The 24,991-nt window shown below is 46.9% G+C and overlaps 2 protein-coding genes across 2 annotated transcripts in view; both read left to right on the plus strand.

Annotated features, from left to right (window-relative positions):
* The window catches only part of ZNF341 (zinc finger protein 341), a 151,167-nt gene that overhangs the window by 25,529 nt on the left and 100,647 nt on the right, over positions 1-24,991 (plus strand). The gene's annotated exons all lie outside the window — the stretch shown is intronic.
* On the plus strand, positions 1,286-23,125 carry CHMP4B (charged multivesicular body protein 4B). The gene is made up of 5 exons (XM_064674291.1): positions 1,286-1,598; positions 17,891-18,068; positions 18,779-18,893; positions 19,418-19,544; positions 22,290-23,125. Exons 1-5 carry the CDS (start codon positions 1,403-1,405, stop codon positions 22,355-22,357), a joined length of 684 nt encoding a protein of 227 aa, XP_064530361.1. The 5' UTR covers positions 1,286-1,402; the 3' UTR covers positions 22,358-23,125.

A 24,991-nucleotide genomic window follows, 5' to 3' on the forward strand; every position in this document is an offset into this window, starting at 1 on the left:
GGTGGTTGAGGCCAAGCACAAAGGAGCAGAATTCGAAAGTATCCAGGAAATCTTGGCACCAGGCACCTCAATTTTCTCCTGGGACTTTGTCCATAGGTACTGTGAAATTATGGATTCCAGGATGGAAATATGTCTGTGCTGCCTCCCCAGCTCGGAGGGAGTGACTCAAGTGTCCAGGAAATGAGTTCACAAATAGTCACCACCAATGAGGCAACAATACCCCTGGATTGAAGAACTGCTTTGGGACAGGTGGCAAGTTAGAGAGGGAAGTGTAAAAGGATAAATTTTCCCGTACATGATCTCACCACCAGAGGTGACTGTGCCTGAGGGGGGGCCACTCCAGCAGTGAGGATGGAGCTAGAGAAGGAGGGGTTTGTCCAGGAATCACACCCAGCCCACTCCTGGCTCCCAGCTCTGGCACCGGGAAGGCTCCCACGGTCACTTCTTGGTCACTTAAAGCATGTCCAGGGAAGGGAACGGAGCTGGGGAAGGGGCTGCACCAGGAGCACCAGGAGCAGCTGAGGGAGCTGGGGGGGCTCAGCCTGGAGAAAAGGAGGCTCAGGGGGACTTTCTGGCTCTGCAAGTCCCTGACAGGAGGGGGGAGCAGGGGGAAGTCGGGCTCTGCTCCCAGGGAACAAGGGACAGGATGAGAGGAAACAGCCTCAAGCTGTGCCAGGGGAGGTTTAGGTTGGATATGAGGGAAAATTTCTTCCTGGAAGGGGTGGTCAGGCATTGGAAAGGGCTGCCCAGGGAGGTGGTGGAGTCCCCATCCCGGGAGGTGTCCCAGGAATGACTGGCCGTGGCACTCAGTGCTCTGGGCTGGGGGACAAGGAGGGGATCGGGCACAGGTTGGACTCGGTGACCTCAGAGCCCTTTTCCAACCCGAACCATTCCCTGACCCTCCACCTGAGCCGGGTCCCCCCGGGCCCCGTGAGCCCCTGCTGTGGTGTCAGCTCCCCTTCCCCGTCCCTGCCCGGGGAGGGGCTCCCGGGGCGGCCCCACGGCCGGGGGTGCTCCCCTCACTCCCCGGGTGTCCGCGGGTGTCCCCCCTCAGCCCCGGCCCCGCCCTTCCTCCCGGCCCCGTGACGTCACACCCGCTCTGACGTCACTCGCCCGCCGCTGCCGCGTTCCGCTCGGCGGACTCCGCCTTCCCGGCGTGCCCCGCGCGCCGCCGCGCCCGAGCCTCCATCTCCCGGCACGCCCCGCGCGCGGGGCCCGGCGGCGGGCGCTACGCGGGCGGCGCAAGGCACGCCGGGAGTTGTAGGCGGCGCGGGGGCGGCGGGGCGAGGCGGGCGGGCGGGGCCCCGGCGGCGGCCTCGGGCCTCGGGTCTGGTGCGTGAGGGGAGCGGAGCGGCGGGAGCGGCACCGCAGCTGCACGGCCTCGGCCCGGCCCCGCGCAGCCATGTCGGGGCTCCTGGGGAAGCTGTTCGGGACGGGCGCCGGCGGGAAGGGCGGCGGGAAGGGCCCTTCCCCGCAGGAGGCGATCCAGCGACTCCGCGACACGGAGGAGATGCTGAGCAAGAAGCAGGAGTTCCTGGAGAAGAAGATCGAGCAGGAGCTGGCGGCCGCCCGCAAGCACGGCACCAAGAACAAGCGCGGTGAGCGGGGGGGCTGCGCCGGGCCGGGCCTGAGCTGGGCAACAGGTCGGGAGGGCCGGGGCGGGGCCTGCACGGCACAGACACAGCCGGGCTGCCGGGCTTCCCACCACAGGGCCTTTATTTCCTACCCTAATGCCTGTATTTCCCACTCCAGGGCCTTTATTTTCTCCCCTAATACTTTTATTTCCTACTTGATGCCTTTATTTTCTACCCTAATACCTTTATCTTCTCCCCTGATATCTTTATTTTCTATCCTAGGACCTTTTTTTCCTACCCTAGTGCCCTTATTTTTTTACCCTAACGTCTCTATTTCCTACCTTTTGCCTTTGTTTTTCAGCTTATTACCATTATTTTACAGGTCATTTCCCCCTCTCCGGGCTGTCCTGCCCCTCCCCGCGGGGTTTGTGCCAGGGTTGTCTCCACTGGGGAAGGGGGGACACCTCCCCTTTCCCCATGGGGATGTCCCGTGTGGCTGTCGCGTCACTCCCTCGTGATTCTGAGGTCAGAACAGTGCCCGGCCCCTCTGTGGTGTTCCCTTCCCGTCCCATGTTCGCCTCACTTCGGGGAGGTCAAGGAAATATACTGGAAAAACAGGGCATCGCCTGGGAATCAGGCCCTGATTTAGCACGGTGGTGTTTTTTAATTCTAACAGACAAAACTCTCCACCAAATCCCTGCTTAAGTGTGAGGGTTTGGTTAAATATATGTGTTCACTGTTGTCAGCTTTTGTCAAAAGTTCTGAGTGTGTTGGGGGGGCCAGTTGTGGCTTTAATGTGCGTGTTATTATTTGTTGTCCATGAGATGAAAAGATGCCGAAATTAGTCACCATTAAAAGGGTTTCTTGAAAACGGGCAAGTTAATATTCCCTCTTCTGAGAAGAACTTGGGTTGGGCTTGTACTTTGTTTTGTCTTGTGTTCTCATGGAAATGTTCATTCCTTTGAAAACACCGTGTGTTTGGGGTTTATCCCCACCGCTCCACCCACTCCAAGAAGCTCTTCCACACACACTCCTGAAGTTTATAAATGGATGTTAGGAACTGGCGTTTCCCTGGGCAGGTCTGGCTGTCTTTCAGGCAGTGCTCGGTGTGTCTGTCAGCCTGGAGATAAGGGAGTTGTCCTGTTAACCTGTTCCAGTGCTCTCAAAACAAGCTTCTTGCTTGTTTTTACCGCTAAAAGTCACGTTTTCAGGGAAGCACATCCCGATTTCTCTGCAGATGTGTCCTTTTCTGTGCCGTGTAGCAGCGGGGTTGGAGCAGGAGGGGCTCTGCCTGTGGCACAGGGAGCTGCAAACACAACTAGCAAGGGTTAATTTGCAGCAATTACCCATAAGAGTTTTTGTTTTATGTCACTGCTTCAGCCAGCACTTTGAGCCTCCTCTCAGACTCCAGGACACGGTGCTCCCTCGGGGTTTCTCCCTTCCCTGTGTGTGGGTGACAGCACACGATTTGAAGATGTGGCCCAGGGGTCTGCTGGAAGACCTCAGCAGAGCCTGACTTTAGGCTTAGCCAAGTCACTTCTAAATCAAACTTATTGCAACAGTTCTAATAAGTGAGTTCCTGCTGTGTTTCTTGGCCTAGTTTGGTAGTGAGCTTAAAAGGAGAAGTAAAATTTATCTTTTTCTAACTTTCCTCATCTTTTGCAGTTTCTTCACCTTCTGGCTCACGCTGGTCCTGTTTAACTTCCTAATTTCTCTTTCTGCTGGTTTCTGCTCAGGTCTTTGTCTCCACTGTAATGCCATCCCTCCCTCTCTGCTGCCCTTCAGAACTTAGGGGAGGGGAGGGATTGAATTTCCTTGGCGGTGGAGGAAGGAGAAAAACCTGCCCATTCACCAGCAGGATTGTGGGTCAGACTAATTGAGGGCTTGCAGGAGAACACAATCCTGAGGAGTAATTAAGGAGCTGGGAAAGGGAGAAGGGCTGGGATGGTTTTCTGGTGGAAAATGAAACCTCTTTTTTTCCATTTCTGGAAACTGTCCTCATTGGGCTGTTACTAAAGGCAGCCAGTTGTCTGTGGCTCGCTGGAAAGTGAGTTCCTCTCAGACACACTAAGGCACTGCTCAGTTATTCTGGGTTCAAGTTGTCAGTCACCAGCTGAGCTGGTGCGTTTTTTTTTATATCCCGTTGTTTGGATATTTTCCTCTCTGACTTTAGGCTGTTTTATAATCCATAAGCTTCGTGATTTTTATGCAAAACCACTTTAAATCTATAATTTAAGTGAAAATAAATATGTCGAGTTTATATGTAAAAGCCTGTATTTTTAATGGAAATATTTCCATATGGTTGAAATGTTTTAAGTAAAACTAAAAGAAAGCTGATTAACTCGAAGTTTTTGTTGGGGTTTTTGTTTGTTTGTTTGTTTTAATACAACTTGAAGAATCCTTAAGCTTTCTTAGTTCTCTGGTAGATTTAATCTTTCTTAGTAGATTTAATCATTTCACTAGGGAGATCCTGTGTGTCCCTGCTGTTCCTGCAGGATCTCCTGTGGGTGGTGTGATCCCAGCTGGACAGTTATGCTGATGTTAATGGAAGCTGCTGTGGGAAAGCCAGCAGAGGAATACACAGTGGGGGCAGGGAGCTTACCTGGAAGCTTAAAGCCACCTTGGGAAATCCTGGAATGGTGTTTTTGCTGTCTCAGAGGAAAGCTGGGTGTCTGGCACACTTGGGGTGACAGAGGGAAACGTTCTCTGCTCTCCAGCACACTGGGTGATTGTTTGGGTGCCAAGTGAGCTGCTTTCCAAAGGCTCATTGACTCATTCCTGCAGCACTTCTGAAGTCTAAGGAAAGCTTAAGTCTAACAAACTTAACAGGCTCCTGGTTCCTGTGCCTGCCCTAAGCAAGTGCAGGGTTTTGTTCATTCATGAACTTATAATTATATGTGTGTGTTTTTCATAATCTGCATTTAGGGTATCCAAGCTGTATAATCAGACAACCCATGACTAGAAGCTATAGTAAGTAACTTTCTGGTATAAATTTCTTTAGTCTGTGTTGTTTCTTGCCATGGGAATCTTTCAACTTTTATCAGAAGTTCTGAATGTGCTTGGGAGAACAGCAGTGATGGCTTTAATGTCCATGCCATTTGCTGTCCCTGGCATAAAACACTGCCAGGGAGAAGACTGATCATCACTAGAAGGGTTTCTTGAAAGCAGGCAAGTCAATATTCCCTCCTCTGGGAAGAACTTGGGTTTTACCTGTGCTTTGTTTTGTGTTCTCATGGCAATGTTCATTCTTTCGAAAACAGTGCTCTGGGGTTTATTCCCACCCCTCCAAGCAGCTCTTCCACATGTCATGAATAGTGGACTTACAACTCTCAGTGAGTTTATATAAGTAGCAGCAATACTGACTAGTTTGAACACTACTCAGCCAGTATCCTACTGGATTTTAAGTGCCCTGCAAATCAACTTTGCTTTAACAAAAGCCGAGCCCAGCTGTGAGCTGGTGGTCTGGGAGCCCTGTGCTGCTGCTGCAGCCTTTTATTCCGCTCCAGTTTTTCACCATGACATTGTTTCATCCAGTCTGGGATGTTTTCTCAGCCACGCAGGCCTCGTGATACACACTAAGCTGCTCCATCTCTGCCAAGGATTCTGCAGTTGTGGAGCTCAGGATGTTCTTTATGGTTCCTGCTTCCCCGGGGCTGTGCCCGGTCACACAAAGCCGAGCTTAGCACGGGAACACAGAGGAACAATGGGTTAATTCCTTAATCTCTGTTTACTTTGGGTATAACAATTCCAGAGTCTGTTTCTCCTGGAAAGCCAAAGCTCAGGTTGATCTCAGAGATCTCATCAGGGAGAGAAAGTTGATGCTGTTTCAGGGTTCTAAGCAGCTCACTCCAGTTTAGATCCCAGGTGAATGGACCTAAATGGATCTTTATGTGCCTGCCTGCTACTGATTTTACCTTTCTGTTAATGAACATCAGGGCCACAAACAGTGGAATGGGTGAAAAGCTCATATCATGCCAGTGTATATTCAAGCTTTAGCAGGAGACTGATGTTTCATGGATTCTCTCTCAACTCTGGTTCTGTTAGCGAGGGGTTTTTCTTCTCTGATGTCAAAATTAGTCTGTCACTGTACATAAATATAATGCTGGGGTTTTTTTTTCAGCACTGAGTACACAAAATAGATGCAAACCCGCTGCTAGATTCCTGCTGTATAATTCAGGCTTTTCCTGGAAAGAGAACACTCCTATTCCCCACCCTGCACCAAAACCAAACAAACAAGGAAGTTGGGCGTAGGCTGAAGGCAGAAGTCCTAACTTTATGCCCACCTTGGGCTCTCAGTGCTGCCTCAGGTAAGGCAGCTCAGCTGCTGGTGTGATGGAAAGTGAACTGGTTACCATCCCTTTACCTTTTTTAATCTGTCACATCAGTCTGTTGTCCTGGAATGTTGAACTGGGCCTGGCTGATCCCGGCTGAGGCGGCTGCCAGGAGCGGCCGTGCCTTGTCCTGCCTGTTCCTCTGTGCTGGAGTTGGTGTTTGTGTGGGCAGGGCATGAGTTGGATTAGTTTGCTGAGCCAGACAAAACCCAGCTCTTAAGATGAAAAAAAATAAGCAAAGTTGTTTTCCACACTTAACCACAGAAATGCTGGAGCTGGCGAGAGAGGGAGGCAGGAATGTGACGAAGGAGGAGGGCAGTTCTGCCTCTCCTGGCAACAGTCCCTGCTTCCAAGCACTAAATGTGATAAAATCTGAGGATGACGTGGGCTCTCCCAGCAAGGGGCCAGCGGCTCATTAATTAAGGCATGGAATCATGCCAGCAGGATGGCCTGGACAGTCTTGTTTAGAACACTGAGTGGTTCAGTGTTGCAATGGTCTGGCATTGAAGGAAGGGAAAGCTGCAGCCTCAGGTCTGGGCACGGGCAAAGACTCAACTGACCTGTGACTGAGTGTGCAAGGCCTCAAACCTTAATGCATTGCCTTTGAATGTGGTTTAAAGATCCTGCTTGACATCTGACAGGAGAAGTGACTTGGCTCCCAGAATCAAATAACAAGAACCTGGTTTTGTTTCCATGAATTGTGAGATGCTGATGTAGGGGAGGCAGAAGTCCTGCAGTATTTCCAGCCCATCTTCAGTCCTTCAGCCTGCCTTTTCTCTGTTTTAAGTCATAGTCTAATGCAAAATGCATGTCTGAGTTCCAGGTGCTTATCCACAACCCAGGGCTTCAGTGCAGGAGTCCTGGCAGCAGCCCTGGCCTGATCCTGCATCTCTGCCGAGGTCGATGGGATGAGCACAAACCACCTGCCTTGGGAACAGTGTCATAGTTACTCTTTTTAATTAAATCTTTAAAAACAAGAGGAAACTTCTGGTTTGGAATTCTACCCTACCTATGTTTAACAGAGGTTTTCAGAGGCAGACTCTATAGTATAAAAGTTTGGGAAGGGGGGGCATTCACAAACACTTTTTAAAAACAGCTTTTAAAGGTGGCATAAACAACACCAAAAACCCCGTGGTTCTGCCAGATGTGTTTTGGTAACTGTATTTGATGCAATACATCCTTCCTCTGTCCCTGTTCTCTGTCAGGCCCTCTGAGGAAGGAAACCTGGCATATTCACAGCCCCTGACTTTTAGTTCTTCCCTCTGGATTAAATGTTGAATTCTAGTATCTCATTATGCTCCAGGCCTAGTTACTGAATTCTGCTTCAGGGCTTCTGTTATGACCCACCCCAGAAAAAGGGGAGGGGGGTAACCCAGGTTCTTATCAGTAATTCCCTTGGGGTGGATTAGAGTGAAACGACACTGAATAATCAGTGTCTGAAAACATAGATAGGTAGGGTTTATTTTAACAATTTTGTTTGAACAGGTATGTCAGCATTTTGGGTGTTGTCATCTATATTATCATAGGGATAACCCCTGGGGGGAAAATGCATAAGGGAGAGAAAGAAAAGACAGGGTAAGGCTAAGGGAGAGTAAGGGAAAGAAAAGCTGAGAGTGGACAGATGTCTGTAGTCACTGCCCACGGTGACACTTGGGAGTTGCCCCTTCCATGCCTGTCAGTTGAAGTGGTGGCCTTGATCTGCTGGGGGTGAAGGAGGGAAGCCCCCACACTCCAAGAAGTTATGAGTTATTATATCCATGGTTAGTGTTCACGGGCCAGGCCTCGAGCCTCCAACCTCTCCCTGGGCCTGCGCAGAGTTTCTGTGTCTGGCCTGGATCCCCCCTTTCCAGATTGGCAGAGGGGGGGATGGGCTTTGATGGGCCATCAGAGGGATAATGCAAAAGTCAAAAGCCTGAAACTCGGGCTCTTCCTGCCTTTTCAGGGCTTGACACCTTCAGCACCGGAGGGAGGGATGGGCCCAACTGCCCATCAGAGGTATAATGCAGAAGCCTGCAAAAGTCCCTTGGCAATCCTAGAATGCATAAATCATTAACCATTTCAGTCTCTGACAGCTTCTCAACTAGTTAAAAAACTAAAATTTGCAGGTGATGCAAATTGCTTATTTGATTTAACCCTCTTTTAAGTAGATTTGTGCAAGAAACTGCCAGGTCAGGATTATACCAAGTTGTGGAGTGTTTATCTGGACTGGGATGTTGCTGGGCTTTGCACTTGTATCATTCAGGCCTCTCTGTCAATCCCTTCCTGCTTGTTCTGATTGGATTCTGATAAGTTCCTGTACTTGAACATCATGGGGGCCGTGCAGGAGCATCCCAGCTGGACTCCTGGGATACTGGGAATGGCCAGGAGCTGTGCTCTGTGGTCTGATTTTGGCAGCTTTTTGCTGCCCCCTGTGAAATCCCCATTTGTTTTGAAAAAAACCCCAAAGTTCACAGAATTGCCCTTTATTTTTTTGGGGGGGACAGGTGGTGCTGCTTGTTCCAGGGACTTTGCATGGGATGTGGTGTGAGCAGGAAAGATGTGGCCGGACCTTTTGCAGCCAGCAAAGTGTGAGTGGGGTGTAAAATAAAATCTTGGTTTACTTACAGCACTTAGAAACGGATGACTTTTGCCAAACTGAAGTTTGGAGCAACCCATGGGCCTGACTGTCCATGGAGTTTGCAGATGAGTGTCCAGCAAACTGGAACTCCTGGCACAGAGTGCCTGTAACAAAAAGGATGCAGCTGGAGAATCCTAGATAGGCCACACCTCAGATGTTGATAGACCTTTGCCTTTCCCTCAGACAGTCCAAGGCCACAGCACAGAGCTGGTGATAAGGAGGTTAGTGCTGCTTGGAATCGTCCTGGTTGAGGATACAGTTGCTGAAGATAGGGCTGGAGCCCCTCTGCTCTGGAGACAGACTGGGAGAGCTGGGAGTGCTCACCTGGAGAAGAGAAGGTTCCAGGGAGACCTGAGAGCCCCTTCCAGTGCCTAAAGGGGCTCCAGGAGAGCTGGAGAGGGACTTGGGACAAGGGATGGAGTGACAGGACAAGGGGGAATGGCATCCTACTGCCAGAGGGCAGGATAGATGGGATATTGGGAAGAAATTCTTCCCTGTGAGGGTGGGGAGGCCCTGGCACAGGTTGCCCAGAGAAGCTGTGGCTGCCCCTGGATCCCTGGAAGTGTCCAAGGCCAGGTTGGACGGGGCTTGGAGCAACCTGGGCTAGTGGAAGGTGTCCCTGCCCATGGCAGAGGGGTGGAATAAGATGATCTTGAGGATCCTTTCCAACCCAACCCATTCCATGATTCCATGTGGCCTGACTGCAGGTGAGGAACCCTCCTGGTGGCCAGTACTGAGGGCAGTGCAGTGGCCACAGCGAGCCAGCACTGGTGGGAACACGGGAGAGCAGGAGAAGCTCAGTGCCAGGCTGGGGCACAGGCAACAGCAGTTCTGCCCACCATGGCCTTCCAGCTGGAAGCCTAGATGGAAAAGGTCTGCTGTGGTTTCCTCCATGTTCATTGTTAAACAACTTAAAACACTTAAAGTGAAGCCTATAATATTTCATCTTATATTATTACGTTTATATATACCTGCCAATAATATTTTATAGTAGGTAATACAAGTGTAGGGTCATTACACAGCCAGCTCTTGTCTTGCAGCTCTCAACTGATCCAGCAGCAAATGATGGGAGGTTGAGGTCCAAATAACCAGTATCACCCTCTCTCTTGCACATCCTGGCTGTGCATGTTGATCCTTCTATACAGCTGGTTCCCTCCTGTGGTGGTGTGTAAGTGTTCCCAAACACCCACATTGCATGTGCTCCTCAGGGCTTGGCAGGATTTTATTCAGATTTAAGGACACTGTGTTTACTTCAGGTGAGTGCACAGAGGTTGCTTAGATGCAGTGGAACTGAAACAAAACATGAATTCCAGGGCAACAGGAACATCAGCTGCTGGTATCCAGAAACTTGGAGGTGATTTTTGTTAGTTGTGAAATAAAACAAGTTGATATAAAGCAAACTTCATAATGGACTTCCCCCCCTCCCCCCCAGTAAATACAGCTTGTCTTATTTAGTTCATAACTTTTGGTTTTCAGCTTTTCACCCCGTAGTCGTCATTGTTGGAAACTCAGCATTCAAGAAAAAAAGTGATTTTTCACGTCTCAAAATAGCCTGACTTCACCAGATAAGATGTTAAGAGAAATGCTAAATATTATGACAGCCTCCAAGAAATTCTTAGACTTGGCAGTGCTCTAATAATTATGGTCCAGAGCTGGAAAATGCAAAAACCCAGGCAGCCACTGGTTTCACTCCCCAGGAAGAGAAACTCTTCAAACGGGCCCCTTCGGGGTAGGATCTTCTGAATTTAGTGACTTAATCACAATAATATTGTTCAGTGTTGGGAATTGGGTTGTTTGGGATTTTTTCCTGTAAGAAAACAACATTTTGAGACACTTAAGAAGAGGCACTTCTGTTCTTGCAAAGCTGAACCTCTACGTGATGCATTTCTGGCAGGGATTCAGAGGAAGATTATAAGTTTTCAGTGGCATTTTCTTTAACAAGGTACCTTCAGCAATCACAAAATAAAGAAGAAATCTCATGAATATTTGCAGGCTGTGAGAATCCCAAGGAGTCTTTAAGAAACATGCTTTCCTCATCCTAAAAGTTTCAACTTTGGTTGAAATCTGAATAATTATCTCATTTCACATCAGAGTTTTACATATCTATCAAAAAAGGTGCAGAGTTTTAACAGCAGAGTTACAGTGCTGTTTCTAAGAGAGCATAATTTACCCCAGCAACCCTAGAAATTAGTTTTATTTGGGAAGGACAAATGTGTTTTGGTTAGATCAGCTTTGGAGATGCCCTGCCATCATCCAGGGACACGTAGGACTGCAAGGAATGAAAACTGGAAATTGGGAAATACAGCTTTGCTTCCAGAGGGTGGATCAGATTTCAAGTAATCATTTGAAGCATTAGGCCTGGATGTTTTTGGCTGATCCAGCATTTCTTAGCCTCATTCCAGCTCCTGGGTGGAACAAAGCTGTCTCTGTAACTGGGATTTCTCTTTCCTGCTTTTCTCATTTGAGCTTCAACCCTCGCTATAGTTGACTTTTTTTTTCCCCTTTTCTTTTGGACAGAACTGTCCCAGCCTCACCTAGAGATTGTTTAACAGAGGATTATTGGCCAGAGGAGCATTGCCTCAGTGTTCAAGGGACAGAGGATTCCAGTTCCAAGGCTGAAGGCTGGTTTGCCTTCTGCACCACCCAGCTCTGAGCTGTGGATGTGGAAGAACATCTGCAGTCCCTGGGATCCTGGTGATCCCAGCCCTGAGCAGGGCCAGTGCTGGGCTGAAGGTGGTGCTTCCTCTTGTGTTGGGTGTTCTGCATCACAGCCCTGATTGCTGCTCTACAGATGCTTTTTTATCTCCTTTTCCCCCCCTCCTTTTTATATTTATAGATTTTTAGACCAGGAATGTTTATTGTTTTGTTGCACAACAGACTAACTATCCTGGCACTGCTTTGCTCAAGAGGAAATTGTAATCTTGTGTTTTAAATACAGATAGGACAGAAACCTTCTTGTGTTCTCTGCCTGGGTTTGGGTGCTTTGCTGTGGAGTAGTTTTAATGAGTCACTTCATCTCTGAGCTGGGAATAGTTGCTTTCCTTTGAGGAGTGGGTTTGGGAGCTTTATTGGAGGTTTAAGAAACACATGGAGAGACCAGAGGAGGCCCAAGCCTGGACTCTGCCCATGATTCCCTGCTTTTGTATTGAACCACCATGAACATTCCTCAGCTGTTTGATAGTTCCTGGAGCTGTCAAACCCCTGCAGGAAGATATTTATTCAGTGGTGTGAAAGAAATTCAGCAAGTCTGTGGTGGGTTTGTATCCACCTTTTTATCTGCTCGTAGCATTGGAGGATAGTTTGTGAATTGCTTTAAATTTGCTTTTTAGGATTTTTTTGGAGGGCTTTTAGGCAGTTTGCTGGTAGAATGAGGGATGAGCAGTTGCTGCCTAAGATAAAGCTACTCAGTGCAGGCAAGGCAAGCAATTACTCCTCACACCTCCCTGTGCCCCTTGTTTATCCCGTTTCAAGGACGGTGAGGATGTTGTTCCTGATTAAATCTGCTGCCCAGGCGAGTGCCAGGAAGATGGAATGGGATTTTCAGAAGCAGCAAAAATAATGACACTCCTTTCTGTTGAGCAAATTACAGCTGAATGCACACTGTAATGTGGAAAATGGGCTTCCAGGATGAAGTTGATTATCTCAATCCTGCTTGGTGCCCGGGCTTGCTGCTCGAGGAGCCAAGGGACCCCAATTTGGGAAGCTCCTCTGCAGCTCTCTTGCACTATTCATTATTTTGGTGGGGCTGACATCTGCTGTGTGTTATTTTCTGAGGCTGCTGCAGAACTTTCTCATCCTATATTAATGCTGCTGATGTCCTTTTGCAGTGGTGTATCTGCTGCTGCCATTTCTTCTCTTGGTTGTCACCAAGAGCGTAAGAATTAGATGTGAGATGAAGTTATTTTTCCCCTCAGTTGGAGTAATCAGAGCTGTTAACCCCCATGTCTCCCTCTGGAGGAGGAGCCTCTCTGTTTTAGGTGTCTGTGTGATTTTTTTAGCAGGATTTTGCAGAGGCAGGAGACACTGTGAGCCACCAGCTGGGACAAATTCCCTGGGATCACCAGCACTTGGACCTTGGTGCAGGTGTATGTTTGAATTCAGTGAAACTCCTGAATTGTATTCCCAGTTGTCCCCAACTGCTCCCCCTGCTCCTCTCAAGCTGAGCTGTGTTTTATCAGTAAATCTATACTTTCCTACTAATAATATTTGAAAATATTAAACAGAACTCTTGTGTGCACAGAGATATCCCATTAACTGTGCCTGTCCTACAAGTGTGCAAGCAGTATTTATTTGCAGGAGGGCTGCTGACTTTTAGCAGAATCCCTGACATTCAGAGTCAATTTTTCCTCTCTGAATGCAGTACAGTGCAGTAAAATGGTATTGTTATTATCCTGCCAGCTTCTTAGCACAGTGAACATTTGTCTCGTTTGACTAACAAACTGCTGCAAATATTGCAAAGGAAATAATAAGACTGACAACAGCTCGTTTAATAATGGTAATTTGCTTTATACACAGGCTGAAATAATTTAAAATACATCCAGTTCTTACAGATAGCATTTCTTGAGGACACAGTGAAATTACCTGGGTGAGCAGTCATGCTTTTCAGACTGATCTGCTGACAGAGGAGGGGAGTCTGGCTGAATGACTCTGCTTTTTTCATTTGTGAGCGTTCATGAGTCAGGGGTGGTGACTGAAAACCATAACACGAGCTCCTGAGGGCTGGGTATCCCAGGGAAACCCTGGGCTTCTGGGGAGTCAGGGTAAAACCTCTTCTGGAATGTCTAGGGGTGATTATTGCAGAATTTCAAAGAAATAGTAAATTAAAATATTATTTCACAGTTCAGTTGGAGACTGGGAATAAAAAAACACAACCAAGGACAAACCACCCCCAAGAAAAAACCCCAAACCAAAACAGAAAGCAGAGGAAGGAATAACTTTTTATGTATTAAAAAGTTTGAAAAGTATTCTTTGAATGTAGTTTTATGCGTGTTTTTACCTTCAGGAAATTGAAGCAGTAAGTCCAAATCTACCTGGACTCAGCTTCAGTTTTATTCCTGGACTTCCCCTCCTCTCTGGAAGCTGTTGTTTGTGAGCATTTCTGTGTGTAAATGAACTGCAGAGATCACAGTCTGATGCTCGTTAGCACTGAGGCATTTTATATGACTTTGCCAATGGAAAAGAGGTCATAAAGCTCTGATATAAATCTTAATTCATCAGAGCTCTGTGGTGATATATTTATGAATAAAAATTGGCTCCAACATCCCCGCTGTAGCTGATAATAAAGACAATTAATAGATTAATGTGTCATATGGAGAAGATCATTATGAGACTGCTCACTGTCTCCTAATGGATGGCAGGAGTCTCCCAGGTAGTTTTAAATGTATTAACTTTAACTGTAATAATCATATATATAAAAAACTGTTTTTCCCCATCTGTACTTTTTTATATATTCTCTGAAAACTTTACTAAAATTCAATTAAAGTGCAACTAAGCTTTGTTACCTGCTGTTGGTTTTTTTTAGAGGATCTTTTAAGTGCTTGCAATTCTTGCTGCACATTGGACTTACAAGCTAAAACACGCCTGTTAAGGATGAGGTGTGGGTTGTAAAGGTTGTCTAAAACACTGTTTAGTGGCAGGTTCTTGCTGTTTTGTGAAAACTTGACTGCCAGTGGAATATTCAGATATTTTTGCTGTCTTTGGGTTTGCATTGAGGGTTGCCTGAAATGTTAAATCCCTTCCTAAACCAGCCAGTGATGTGAGCTGGTGCTGCTGGGTTAATGTGTAATAGGGATATTCCATAAGTTATCCCTCACCAAAGGCAGGGAGCTCTGGGAGGAGGAATTGGAGGTGTTGCTGGGAGACAAGTGCTGCTCAGGGCTGCTGCCTGTCCCTGCTGTGTGCCTTTCCTGGCATCCCTCCTTGCTCATCCCATGCCCTGGAGCTGCAGAGGGTTTCATGGGGAGCAGTTTCCTCCAGCTCTGTGCCATGGGGAGGGACTGTGCCCTGCCCTGGACTCACCACCTGCAGCACACTGGGATTACCAGCTGGGTTTGGGGAATTCATAAATGTAGATGGGCTATTTCTGAGCTTTATTCTGTATAAGGGCAGGTATTTCCCTAAGAAATCCATGGTGAGAGCAGGCACCAGTCCCTGTTTGGAGCCCTTGGGTATCAGGCCCTTTGCAGAAGCTGCTGTGACACTCTGGCCCAGCAATCTTGAAATCTTGCATGGCTTTTGACTCCAAGATAAGCAATTTGTCACACTCTTGGAAAGCTTAGATCAGCCCTTTCTGGAGAAATATGCTTGTGATGTCTCTAGCAAACATGTTCTAGGTTGTGAGTGAACTCTGGCTGGCCAGAGAATAAAAGCTTTAAACATAATATATGGCCACAGGTCCTGCTGAAGCAGTTCCACAGCATTTAAAGCTGGGTATAAATTACGTTGCCTTGACTGTGTAATTATTATCTTGAAAGCAGTAAAGGCATAATTAGGGGTGTGGGGCCTGAGAAGAGCCTCTTCCACGGCTGCCTGATGTGATAGGGCAAAGATAGACTCTGTTACACTTTGACTTCACACAAACACATGATTCTTGCCTGTGCATAATGCCAGAGGACGTGTTTGTAACCCACTGTCTCTGTTTTATGTTTACTTCAAACTCTCCAAACCGGTATTTCCTTGGTCTGAAGGGGTGGGAAGTGTTTCCAGACAGTGCCACAAGTCCATGTTAAGTTTAAGGGTGGTGCAGTTCTGGTGCACCAGTGGTGAGGGTGGGAATGGGAGGGATAGTTACCCACAGCCCTGAGAAGAGCTCCTCATCACAGCCTCTTTTACAATGGTTCTTGCAGTGTCTGCTGTCTGAGCAGCTTGTTTTAAAGTACCTGGCCATGAAATGTAGGCAAACTGTAGCTATTATCAGAGAAAGCTGTAATGGGGAGCTGTACATAAATTGTAGTACTTTACTTGGGTATTCTATGTAATATAATTTGTATAATGGCTATAAAATCTCTGTTTTTGCCAATAATTCTCCAGGATGCACAGAATCCTCAGTAAAGAGTGTCCTGTTGCTGTCTGTAACTCTCCCAGCATCTGTCACTATATAAACACAGCTATTAACAGTTTTGTTTTCCTAAGAAAACTTCATATATCCTTAATTAAATCATTACTGCAAAATTAACCAGTGTAAATATCCCAGTAATGTGTTGCTCATCACTTTATGATCTGGCATAAAACTGGAATGTTTCAGATATTTGTGTTGTACCTCGTTCTGCAGAGCAAACATTGTCCTTTGAAAACCTACTCCTGTCAAACAAGTGGATGTTGGACTGGCCCCAAACTGGGGAGATTTACTGGTCACTGAAGTGAAAGTCAGTGCAGGGGCTTGTTTTGGGTCCCTGGTTTCTGTTGGAAAAGTTGAGGTGACCTGTGCTTTTGTGGGTTTGATCTCTCCTGCTGAATCAAGCTGGGATACTTCGTGTGCTTGGCACCCTTGGCTGGGCCTTCCCTTAAAAAGTGCCTTTGTATTCTCTAATACATTTCTTCTCTGTAATTGGAAAGTAATCAAACACAGCATATTTATAACCAGTTGTAGGGCTGAAGCTGTGAACAGGGCTTCTGGATAGCAGGATTTTGTGTGTGCTGCAGGAACACACTGATCACATCACCAAGTTATTATCCCTCTGACAGGGGAGATAAGGGAAGCTCTCTGTGCTCGGGATTTCCTACTCCTTGTTTTCTGCTCCCCTCCAGAAATTCTGCTGAGGCTCCAAATAACATCTTTAAAGATTTAAAGCCTTCATTTGCCACCATCCGTGGTGCGTGTGACTGAGCTTTTGGGAGGCCCTGGACTGATTTTTAGCAGAACTGATCCTGTAACATGTTAGCTGGTTTTTGCTGTGAGACTCAGAGAGATCAGAGCCCTGAAGAAACGAAGTGTGTGTGTGTGTGTGTGTGTGTAGCTGAGTTCAGAAACAAAGAGTAAGGCTGTTGGAGCAGCAGCTCGTGTCCAAGTTGAGTTTTTAAAGTATGTACTATATGACCAAGGTTGTCACACAGAGGATGTGTGTTCATTGCAGGAGGGGAGGTGGAAGTGCCACGAAGGGGAGCTGTTCTTGTCCCTGAGTCCATGTGACACTGGGTGTTTTCTTATCAGCTGGCAGTTCTTGGGCCCTGGTAGGTCTTGCCCACACTGCAGCTCCTGCCAAAACTTGTAGCCACATACAGAAAGGTTATTATAGAATGATCTGGGTTGAAAAGCACTTTAATCATCCAGTTCCAACCCCCTGCCATGGGCAGGGACACCTCCCACCAGACCACGTTGCTCCAAGCCCTGTCCAACCTGGCCTTGGACACGTCCAGGGATGGGGCACCTCCCAGCTCTTGTACACCTACAAGTACATGTGGATGTGGTTTGTGTTCACTGTCAGTGTTCCAGGAATGGGCAGGTACCTGTTGTCTGCCTGGGTGTTTTGGGAAGAGCTGGATGCACTCCTGTCTGGGTGGCTGGGTGGGTGGAGCTGGAGCAGCCTGGCTGTGCAGCAGGTTGGAGCAGTCCTCCCACACGGGCTGGTCCCCGTGGGAGGGAGCTCTGTGTTGGTGCTGTCATGGGTGGGCTCCTCTTGCCAGAGCCCAAGTTGTACAAGTGCTTACAAGCAGCAAATTGCTCAAACCACCATAATCTCTCTCCTTACACCTCTCAGTTCAGACTGTTGTGTGGACAGTGCCTTCCAGCAGGAGTAATATGAAACACACAGATATAAATGCTTTTGTAGTGTGTATTTGACAGCACTAAGGGTAAAGCTGAAGGAACATTTGTCTTTGCATTGGAATGAGCTGCTTCTCCCAGCAGCTGCAGCAGCACCACAACCTCACCTGACAGGAGCTACACCAGCAACTCTGCCTTCCTGTGTTGGGGGTGATGTGAACAAGGATGTTTTTAGGTGGTTGAGCTTGGATATTGAAGCCTGTTGGATATTGATGGATATTGGATATTGATGTCTGTTGGTGCATGCATGGTCTGTGTCTGGGGTGTGTTACGAGTGACTGGACTCAACCTTTGAGTGACTTCTTGGCTCACATCCTTGAGATGGGATCTCATCCATGAGATCTTTCTTTGAGGATGTGCCTGCTGTGCATGGCTGAGTGTGACAGGCAATGGTCAGGAGACATCTGGCCACCTTGAAACAGCTTTGTTGAAGGAGGCAAACACAAGGGTTTATCTTAGTTTTATCTACTTAGTTTATCTAGGACGAAGAGTGGACAACCGTAGAATGTTCTAAATATTTCTCTGTGCTGAGTGGCACTTGGTGCAAAATCTGAATGGTGTTTTGGGCATAAATCTCACCAGTCCCCCCCTCTCCTGTGCTGTGCAGCTGCCCTTCAGGCCCTGAAGCGTAAGAAGAGGTACGAGAAGCAGCTGGCACAGATCGATGGCACGTTATCAACAATTGAGTTCCAGAGGGAAGCCCTGGAGAATGCCAACACCAACACTGAAGTGCTTAAGAACATGGGTTTTGCTGCTAAAGCCATGAAAGCTGCTCATGACAACATGTAAGTGATTCCCTTCTGCACCTTTAGTTTGTCATTTGTTTGATCTGCTGAATGCCAAGTGTTTCATGAAGGTGGAGCCAGAGTAGCAAAATCTTCTTTTAGAAGGCTCTAACTTAAACTAAAATGCTAGAAACATTTTCATATTGAACAAAATATGCAAATATGATGCCTCCTCAGTGTACCACCATTTATTCTGGACTCTGCCTTTGTCCAAAAGCAGGGTAGCACCAGTATAGTCTAAAGCAAATGAGTGCCTGTACCAGTTACAGATCCACCTGGTGGTAGCCTCAAGGGGAGACTTAAAAGTTCTTTTCTGTGCAGTGGAGTTGGTATATGTAGCAATAATTAAAGGTAAACTGCATTATGGGAACGTTGTGCTTGCTCCAGAAGCAAATATTGTGGCTGTAATAATGCTGAATCAGGAAAGAGAGCAAATTCTTATTAATACCAGTAGTGCAGAACAAAACCCCTTCGTTGGTGTCTCTGTGTCACTGCTGCAGGCTAAGCTTGTTGGAAAGAGCAAAAAAACCATGTTTCATTGTGTTCAGACCAGGGGGATAAAATTCAGACTTGCATGCAAAGAGTGTTTTGGGAAAGGGCCTTGTGAATGTCACCGTGGTGTGGCATTTCTACAGAACCCAAGAATCACAGTCTGAAGTGTTGATTGGGAACGTGCCTGATGATACTGAATTCCTTCCTTTCTTTTACAGGGATATTGATAAAGTAGATGAATTAATGCAGGACATTGCAGAACAGCAGGAGCTGGCAGATGAGATTTCAACAGCCATCTCAAAGCCAGTAGGATTTGGGGAGGAATTCGATGAGGTATGTTTTGAATTTGCTTCTGTTTGTATCAGTGAGTCACAGAATCCATTGGGTTGGAAAGCCTTAAGATGATCAAGTCCAACCACTGCCAGGGCCATCCCTAACCCTTGTCCCTGAGCAGCACATCTGCATGGCTTTCAGATCCCTCCAGGAACTGTGACTCTGGTGAGATCTTTCTTTGCAGATGTGCCTGTTGTGCGTGTCTGGGTGTTCTCCTGGGGGATGGAATCTCTCCTGGATGTTGTTGTAGCTGTTCCCACCAGTGCACACAGCAGCTGTGACTCAGACTTTAGGCTGAGAATGGTCTGGATGACCTGACCTGAGAATGTTTGGACTTAGATTTCTCCTTCCCTTCATCATGTACAGGAATTGATAACAATCAGACTCCTCATCTCCTTGATTTGCTTCAATCCTATAATTTAAGCTGTTTTCTTTAATAATATGATCAGCTAAGTCTATTTTTTGATAAATATGACTTAAAGTTCCTTCCTTTTGTTTCTTTTTTTTCTCCTTTAACAACCTAGGATGAACTCATGGCAGAACTAGAGGAACTAGAACAAGAAGAACTAGACAAAAACTTGCTGGAAATCAGTGGTCCGGAGACAGTACCACTACCAAACGTGCCCTCAATATCGATACCCTCCAAGCCAGGTAGGGATGGACCTTTACCTCAAGCATTTTGGATTGTTAAAAGTGTGTTTTTTCATCTGCCAGCTCCTTGGACTGGGGAGATCTGGCTGCAGGCAACACAGACATTTTGCTTGAAATTGCTTCCTGAATCCCAAATCCCGTCCAGTGCCATTTCTCTGGAGGGGAGAACCTGCCTTTGACAAGCACCAGGAAAATCACTCCCTGTTACAGGAGCAGTTATTGTCTGTTCTGGCACTCCCAGCTTCTCTGCAGCCTGGATGATGCTCAGGGAAGAGTGGAGGTCTGGAAAGAGGGAGCCTTTTTCCAGGTGCTGCCTAACAGGGATGTAACCTTGACAAACATACCAAGGCTGTAAAAGGGAGTGGAGAATAAAGTAACTCTGGAAATTAGAATCACAGGATGGTTACGGTTGGAAAAGACCCCCAAGATCATCCAGCCCAACCATTAGTCCCAGGCTGGTTTGGATTCCCCCATGGAATCACTTCTTGCTGCTGCTTTGGTGTTTGATTTGATCCCTTCTTTTCTGGTTTTTGGGAGGATCTACCCTTGAAGTCCCCTCTTTGGGGAAGGCCGTTGCCTCCTGTGCAGTTTGCACAGGCAGGAGGGTCATCCAGTCCTCCCAGTCCTACAGCACAAATATCCAGGGAATTGCAGTTAGAGTGAGGATTTTAGATGGAGAACAAGCAACAAACGTTTTTGTTTACAGAGTCAGTCCAAAGCTGCTGTTCCATCTGATCTGATCCCTGTGGGATGAAGGGGAAGTGGTACCTCCTGGAATACAGCTGAGCTGGGACACCTCTGGCAGCATTAATGGGATATGAGGCTTTGCAAGCCTGTTTTGCTGAGTCTGCCTGAATGTATTATGGATAAATTGTAGACTTTGCAGCTCTATTCCATGTCCTTACTTAGGAAAAAAGTCCAAAAAGCTAGTGAGTGAAAATAATGCCAGTTGGTTGCTGTATCTGTAATTATCCTGCTGCCTTTCCAGGCTTGGATGGACGTGGGAAGCAGCAGGCACTGCCAAACCCAAGGTTCTGCTTTATGTGCCACTGCTCCTCGTGTGTTACAGTCCTTTACTTTTGACAGCATTGATTTTGTGTTTTTCTAGCTGTATTTTGCAGAATTGCTGACCAGGGCTGATGAGAGGAGGCTGAGTTGTATCGAAATACCCTAAATCAGAGACTTTGCCTAGACTTAGATCCAACAGCAGGACAAACAGGTTAAATAAACCTGTGAAACTTACTGAAACTTCCCAAAATAACAAAAACAGGGAAGGTTTTCGTAGTAAAAATCCTGAGCATAAAGCTCAGTGTTTTATAGGATTTATGCTAAGCTGCTTTTGGATGGAAACTAGAATTCCACTAATGTATTTAAATGTCATGCTGCTTTTTGCTTCAATAAAGCTGCCTCCAAGACTGGCACTTGGGAAGATTTGGGATTCTGGGGTGGTGGTGGGTGGGGATTTTGTGTGGATTTATTTTTTTAACCTAAATTGGTTTTCTCTTAGAATTGACTTAATAAACAGTGGGATTAAAAGTTTGCTTGTGGTCACCATGGGTCGAACTTCCAAAGGGAATATTTCCCTAACAATGCAGGTTCATGTGTAATTATTTTGGGAATAAGTGACGTGTCTTTTGAGGTAGAGATGACTCTGTTACCTCCTTTTTATTCATGAAATGAAAAATGAACACGAGCTTTCCTGCTTTTCCAGCTCTCAGGAGCTGTCTGGATTTTGACTTTAATCACTCTGAATGAGGAATTTTTTGCTCTTGCCACCAGCTGGGTTGATGTCAGGAGAAATTCAGGCAAAAGCTGTTTTTGTTTAATGGAGGCTGGAAGAGCTTCATATAGAAAAACAAATCCCAAATTTGTACAAATGAGAGAGGTCTTGAGCTTGACTTAAGAGCTGACTCAGTTCTCTCTGTGTCAGTGTTTCATTTGGAATGACACAAACCAGTTGGAGTATGAATTATTTGACTCCCCCCCCCCCTTGAAGCAAAACGACTCTCTGAGGAAATGACATCTTTTATTGGTATTTTCCAAAATTATTGTAGCTATTTTTGGGTTAAAACTGTTTTTGCTGAGTTAATGGAAACTGGACTTGTCCCATGATGACAAATAGCAGCATTTGCTCCTCTGGAAGGAGCAGAAATGATGAGAAGGCAGCATTTGGGCTGCTGCCTCCCATCCACATCCCTCAGCTGCCCAGGGGAGTGGGAAGAGGAGGGGAATGGGATGTTCCCAGGGCTCTTCAGCCCCCTCCAAGAGCCTCAACTGACACAGGGCTGGAGGCCCCCAAATTCTGTACCTGCCTGACCAAACACAGGGACCTCATTTGTTGTACTTTGAGGACTTTATGGTGAAATAAGGGATTTATTTTTAACGGAGAAGAGATGTGATAGTGGAGACATCAGATGAATTTCTGTAAGAAACTGCATCCCTCTGAGAGGGGCTTCTGCTTGCAGGCTTGGAGATGATGGGAAAACATCACACCTTAACCTTCATGTACATTTGCATTCTTCCTGTGTGAGCTACTGTCTTTTCCTACCAGAAGTGGGAATATCAGGCAGTTCAGCCCATGCTGGCTCTCTCACAAGGCTCCTTTTATTTCAATTCAAGGAGGTTTTGTGTATTTTTTGCCCTCTGCTGGCATTTGGTGCTTCATTTACTGGTTTGTCAGTGGCAGAGAGGCCACTGGGTTCTGTCAAGATTCCTACTCACCTGTTTTCTTCCTCTGTTTTGCAGCCAAGAAGAAAGAGGAAGAAGAGGATGACGACATGAAAGAGCTGGAAGCTTGGGCAGGAACCATGTAACCACAGCAGTAACTGGCTGGAAAAAAAAGACTTTGATTACCTATTCTGGGTACAAATGTGTTGTGTTGAGGAGAAAGCATAAGCAAAATGTCTTTATCTTTTAATTTTAACCCAGAGCAGTGGGAACTGCATTGCTGTTTTCTGCATAGCATGGTCTGCACAGAGGAAAGAAGGGGGAGCAGGGGGAGTTGCCTGCAGTCGATACGGTTGAATTTCTGTACAAAGGTCTTTGCAAAATTCAAACATTCAGCTTTTGGACTGTGCTACTGCCACTGCTGGATCTTCAATTTGGGCCATATTGAATCGAAATAAGCTGAAAAAAAAAAAAAAAAGCACTCTCTGTAATTTTAAGTCAGTCTAAATGTGTCTAGAAGTCTTGTAAGGCATTTAAAAACCAGGAAAAGTCCTAAAGCCACCGTTGGCTTCTTATTGTGTTTTAGGTGCAAGAATGCTTTAGGTTTTTAGTTTTTTGCCAGTTATATTTATATCCCTTGACTGATGTGTGGCCAAGGCTTGTGTTTGTCACCGCCAACGATGTAGTCACTGTTCCCATTTTAATTGGTGATGATGATTTGCAATCGATAAACGCTCTGTTGGACATAGGGAAGATCTCAAGTTCAGTTGTACATTTTTCTACATAGCACTACAATGTTTATTGCTTTTTTTTTTTTGTGATAATTGATAACCCATTCAGATACATGCACACAATTATTTTAATTAAGAAACTACTATGGATTGCACTGTATTAAATATCTCGATTAATTTTCACCCGTGGCTGCCGTTGTCCATTCTGTGTCGTGTTTGAGCAGTCTGGCTGCAGGAGGGAACAGGGAGGGTCAGGTTGGACAGGGGGAGGAATTCCTTCATGGAAAGTGTTGTCAGGCATTGGCAGGGGCTGCCCAGGGAGGTTTGGAGTCCCCATCCCTGGAGGTGTCCAAGGAAGGACTGGATGTGGCACTCAGTGCCCTGGACTTGGGGGACAAAGTGGGGGTCAGGCACAGACTCTTTGATCTTGAAGGTCTTTTCCAAACTTAGTGATTCAGTGATTCTATTTTGTGTCAAAATCCCCCCACTGAGGAGAAATCAGCTGAATCAGCAGTAGAAGCGACAGGTTTAGAAACAGAGCTGGGGATTTGGCTTTATATTTTTTGTTGTGGAAATGATCTCTCTCGTGCACTGTGCTAACAAATGTATGTTAAAGCAGCAGTGTTTTCTGCCAGGAGTGGTGGGTGAGCATCTCACAGGCAGTGGAGTGTCCCAGCAGGAGCATTGTGCTGTGGCTGGGAGAGGGTAAAGCAATCCCATCAGCTCCATTAGTGCTTTAAGGTTCCTGGTGTGGGAGCTCAGGAACTGTGAGTGGCAGAGGCACCACCTGGCAGCCCAGCTGTTCCCTGGGATGTGTTTGCTCTCCTGTTCATTCAGCTTTAACTAAACAAAGGCCCTGCTTTGCACAGCAGGAGGAAATGCAGCAGTGAGGGTGTGCTGTGGTTCCTGGTTACCTTTACCCACACAGCAAGGACAACCTCAGTTCTGACTGAGGTTCTTACAAACTCTTTTTTTCTTGATTCTTTTAATAAACAATGGGGTGGTTTCTTAATCCTGCAGTTTATTAATATAATGGCTGAGGACTGATCACCTTTCTGCTTTGGATATCAGCTCTTTGATCTGCTGCATAATGTCAGTGAACAGCTCTGCCTTGCTCACACTCACTCTGAGGCAGAACTCACCTGCCCAGAGCCCCAGGGGCAGTGGGGAAGGAGCCAGCTATCTGTGCCAGCAGTGTCTGTAGCTGTCCCCTCAGTGCCCAGGGTGTCCCCTTCCTGGGAAAGGCAGTCCAGTTCCTGTTGGAAACTGTTCTCAACTAACGTGCCCTCATCAGACAGCTCAATTCACAGCTGTGTCAGTGCTTTCTTATGGAGCTGTTCAAGGAAGCAAGCAGAAATCTGGGATCCAGGGGGTTTCAGTGTGTGGTAAATCCTTGTTTTTCCCTACAGGGAAGGTGGAAAGCATTATCACTATTGCTGTACTAAAGCAGGGCAAAAAGCTGTGGATTCCTCATCCCTGGAAGTGTCCAAGGCCAGGTTGGACAGGGCTGGAGCAACCTGGGCTAGTGGAGGGTGTCCCTGCCCATGGCAGGGGGTGGAATAGGATGAGATTTAAGGTCCCTTTCAACCCAAACATTCCATGAATCCGTGAAAAATACAGACTGGGCTGAAGGACCTCATCCCTGATTCCCCTTGGAATGATTTCAGCCTTGTACAGGGGGAGGGGGTGTTGTCTCTGCTGTGCAGGTGGAGAAACCAGGCCCTGGCATTTGCACTTGGTCCTGAGGGAAGCACAGGGCCAGGAGGGTCAGAAAAGGATTTTGTGCTGCGTGTTTGGGGTGGGGGAGTCAGGCCAGAGACCCCTGTGTGGTGTGTGTTCCAGGCTCAGAGTTCAGCCACACCAAGGATCTGTGTTCGTGCCTCTGGAACAGAGTGAACACTCAAAGAACACTTGGAAAAGCTGGGCCAGAGAGTGGCTGAGGTGGTTTGCTAATGCTGAACCTCAGCAGACATCCTTCTCCAGGGCTGGAGGGCCCTTGTGTTGTACACCCGTGGGGGTATATCCATTATCCTGCTCCCTCCCAGAAAT

This window comes from Pseudopipra pipra, chromosome 17, assembly GCF_036250125.1.
Source record: "Pseudopipra pipra isolate bDixPip1 chromosome 17, bDixPip1.hap1, whole genome shotgun sequence".
NCBI classification, from domain to species: domain Eukaryota; kingdom Metazoa; phylum Chordata; class Aves; order Passeriformes; family Pipridae; genus Pseudopipra; species Pseudopipra pipra.

What these genes read in the sequence shown, in the direction of transcription:
- CHMP4B (XM_064674291.1), top strand. Translation starts at nt 1,403, where the DNA reads ATGTCGGGGCTCCTGGGGAAGCTGTTCGGGACGGGCGCCGGCGGGAAG. An exon ending in CGGCACCAAGAACAAGCGCG is followed by an intron (nt 1,599 to 17,890) that starts GTGAGCGGGGGG and finishes TGTGCTGTGCAG; the next exon opens with CTGCCCTTCAGGCCCTGAAG. An exon ending in TTGGGGAGGAATTCGATGAG is followed by an intron (nt 18,894 to 19,417) that starts GTATGTTTTGAA and finishes TTAACAACCTAG; the next exon opens with GATGAACTCATGGCAGAACT.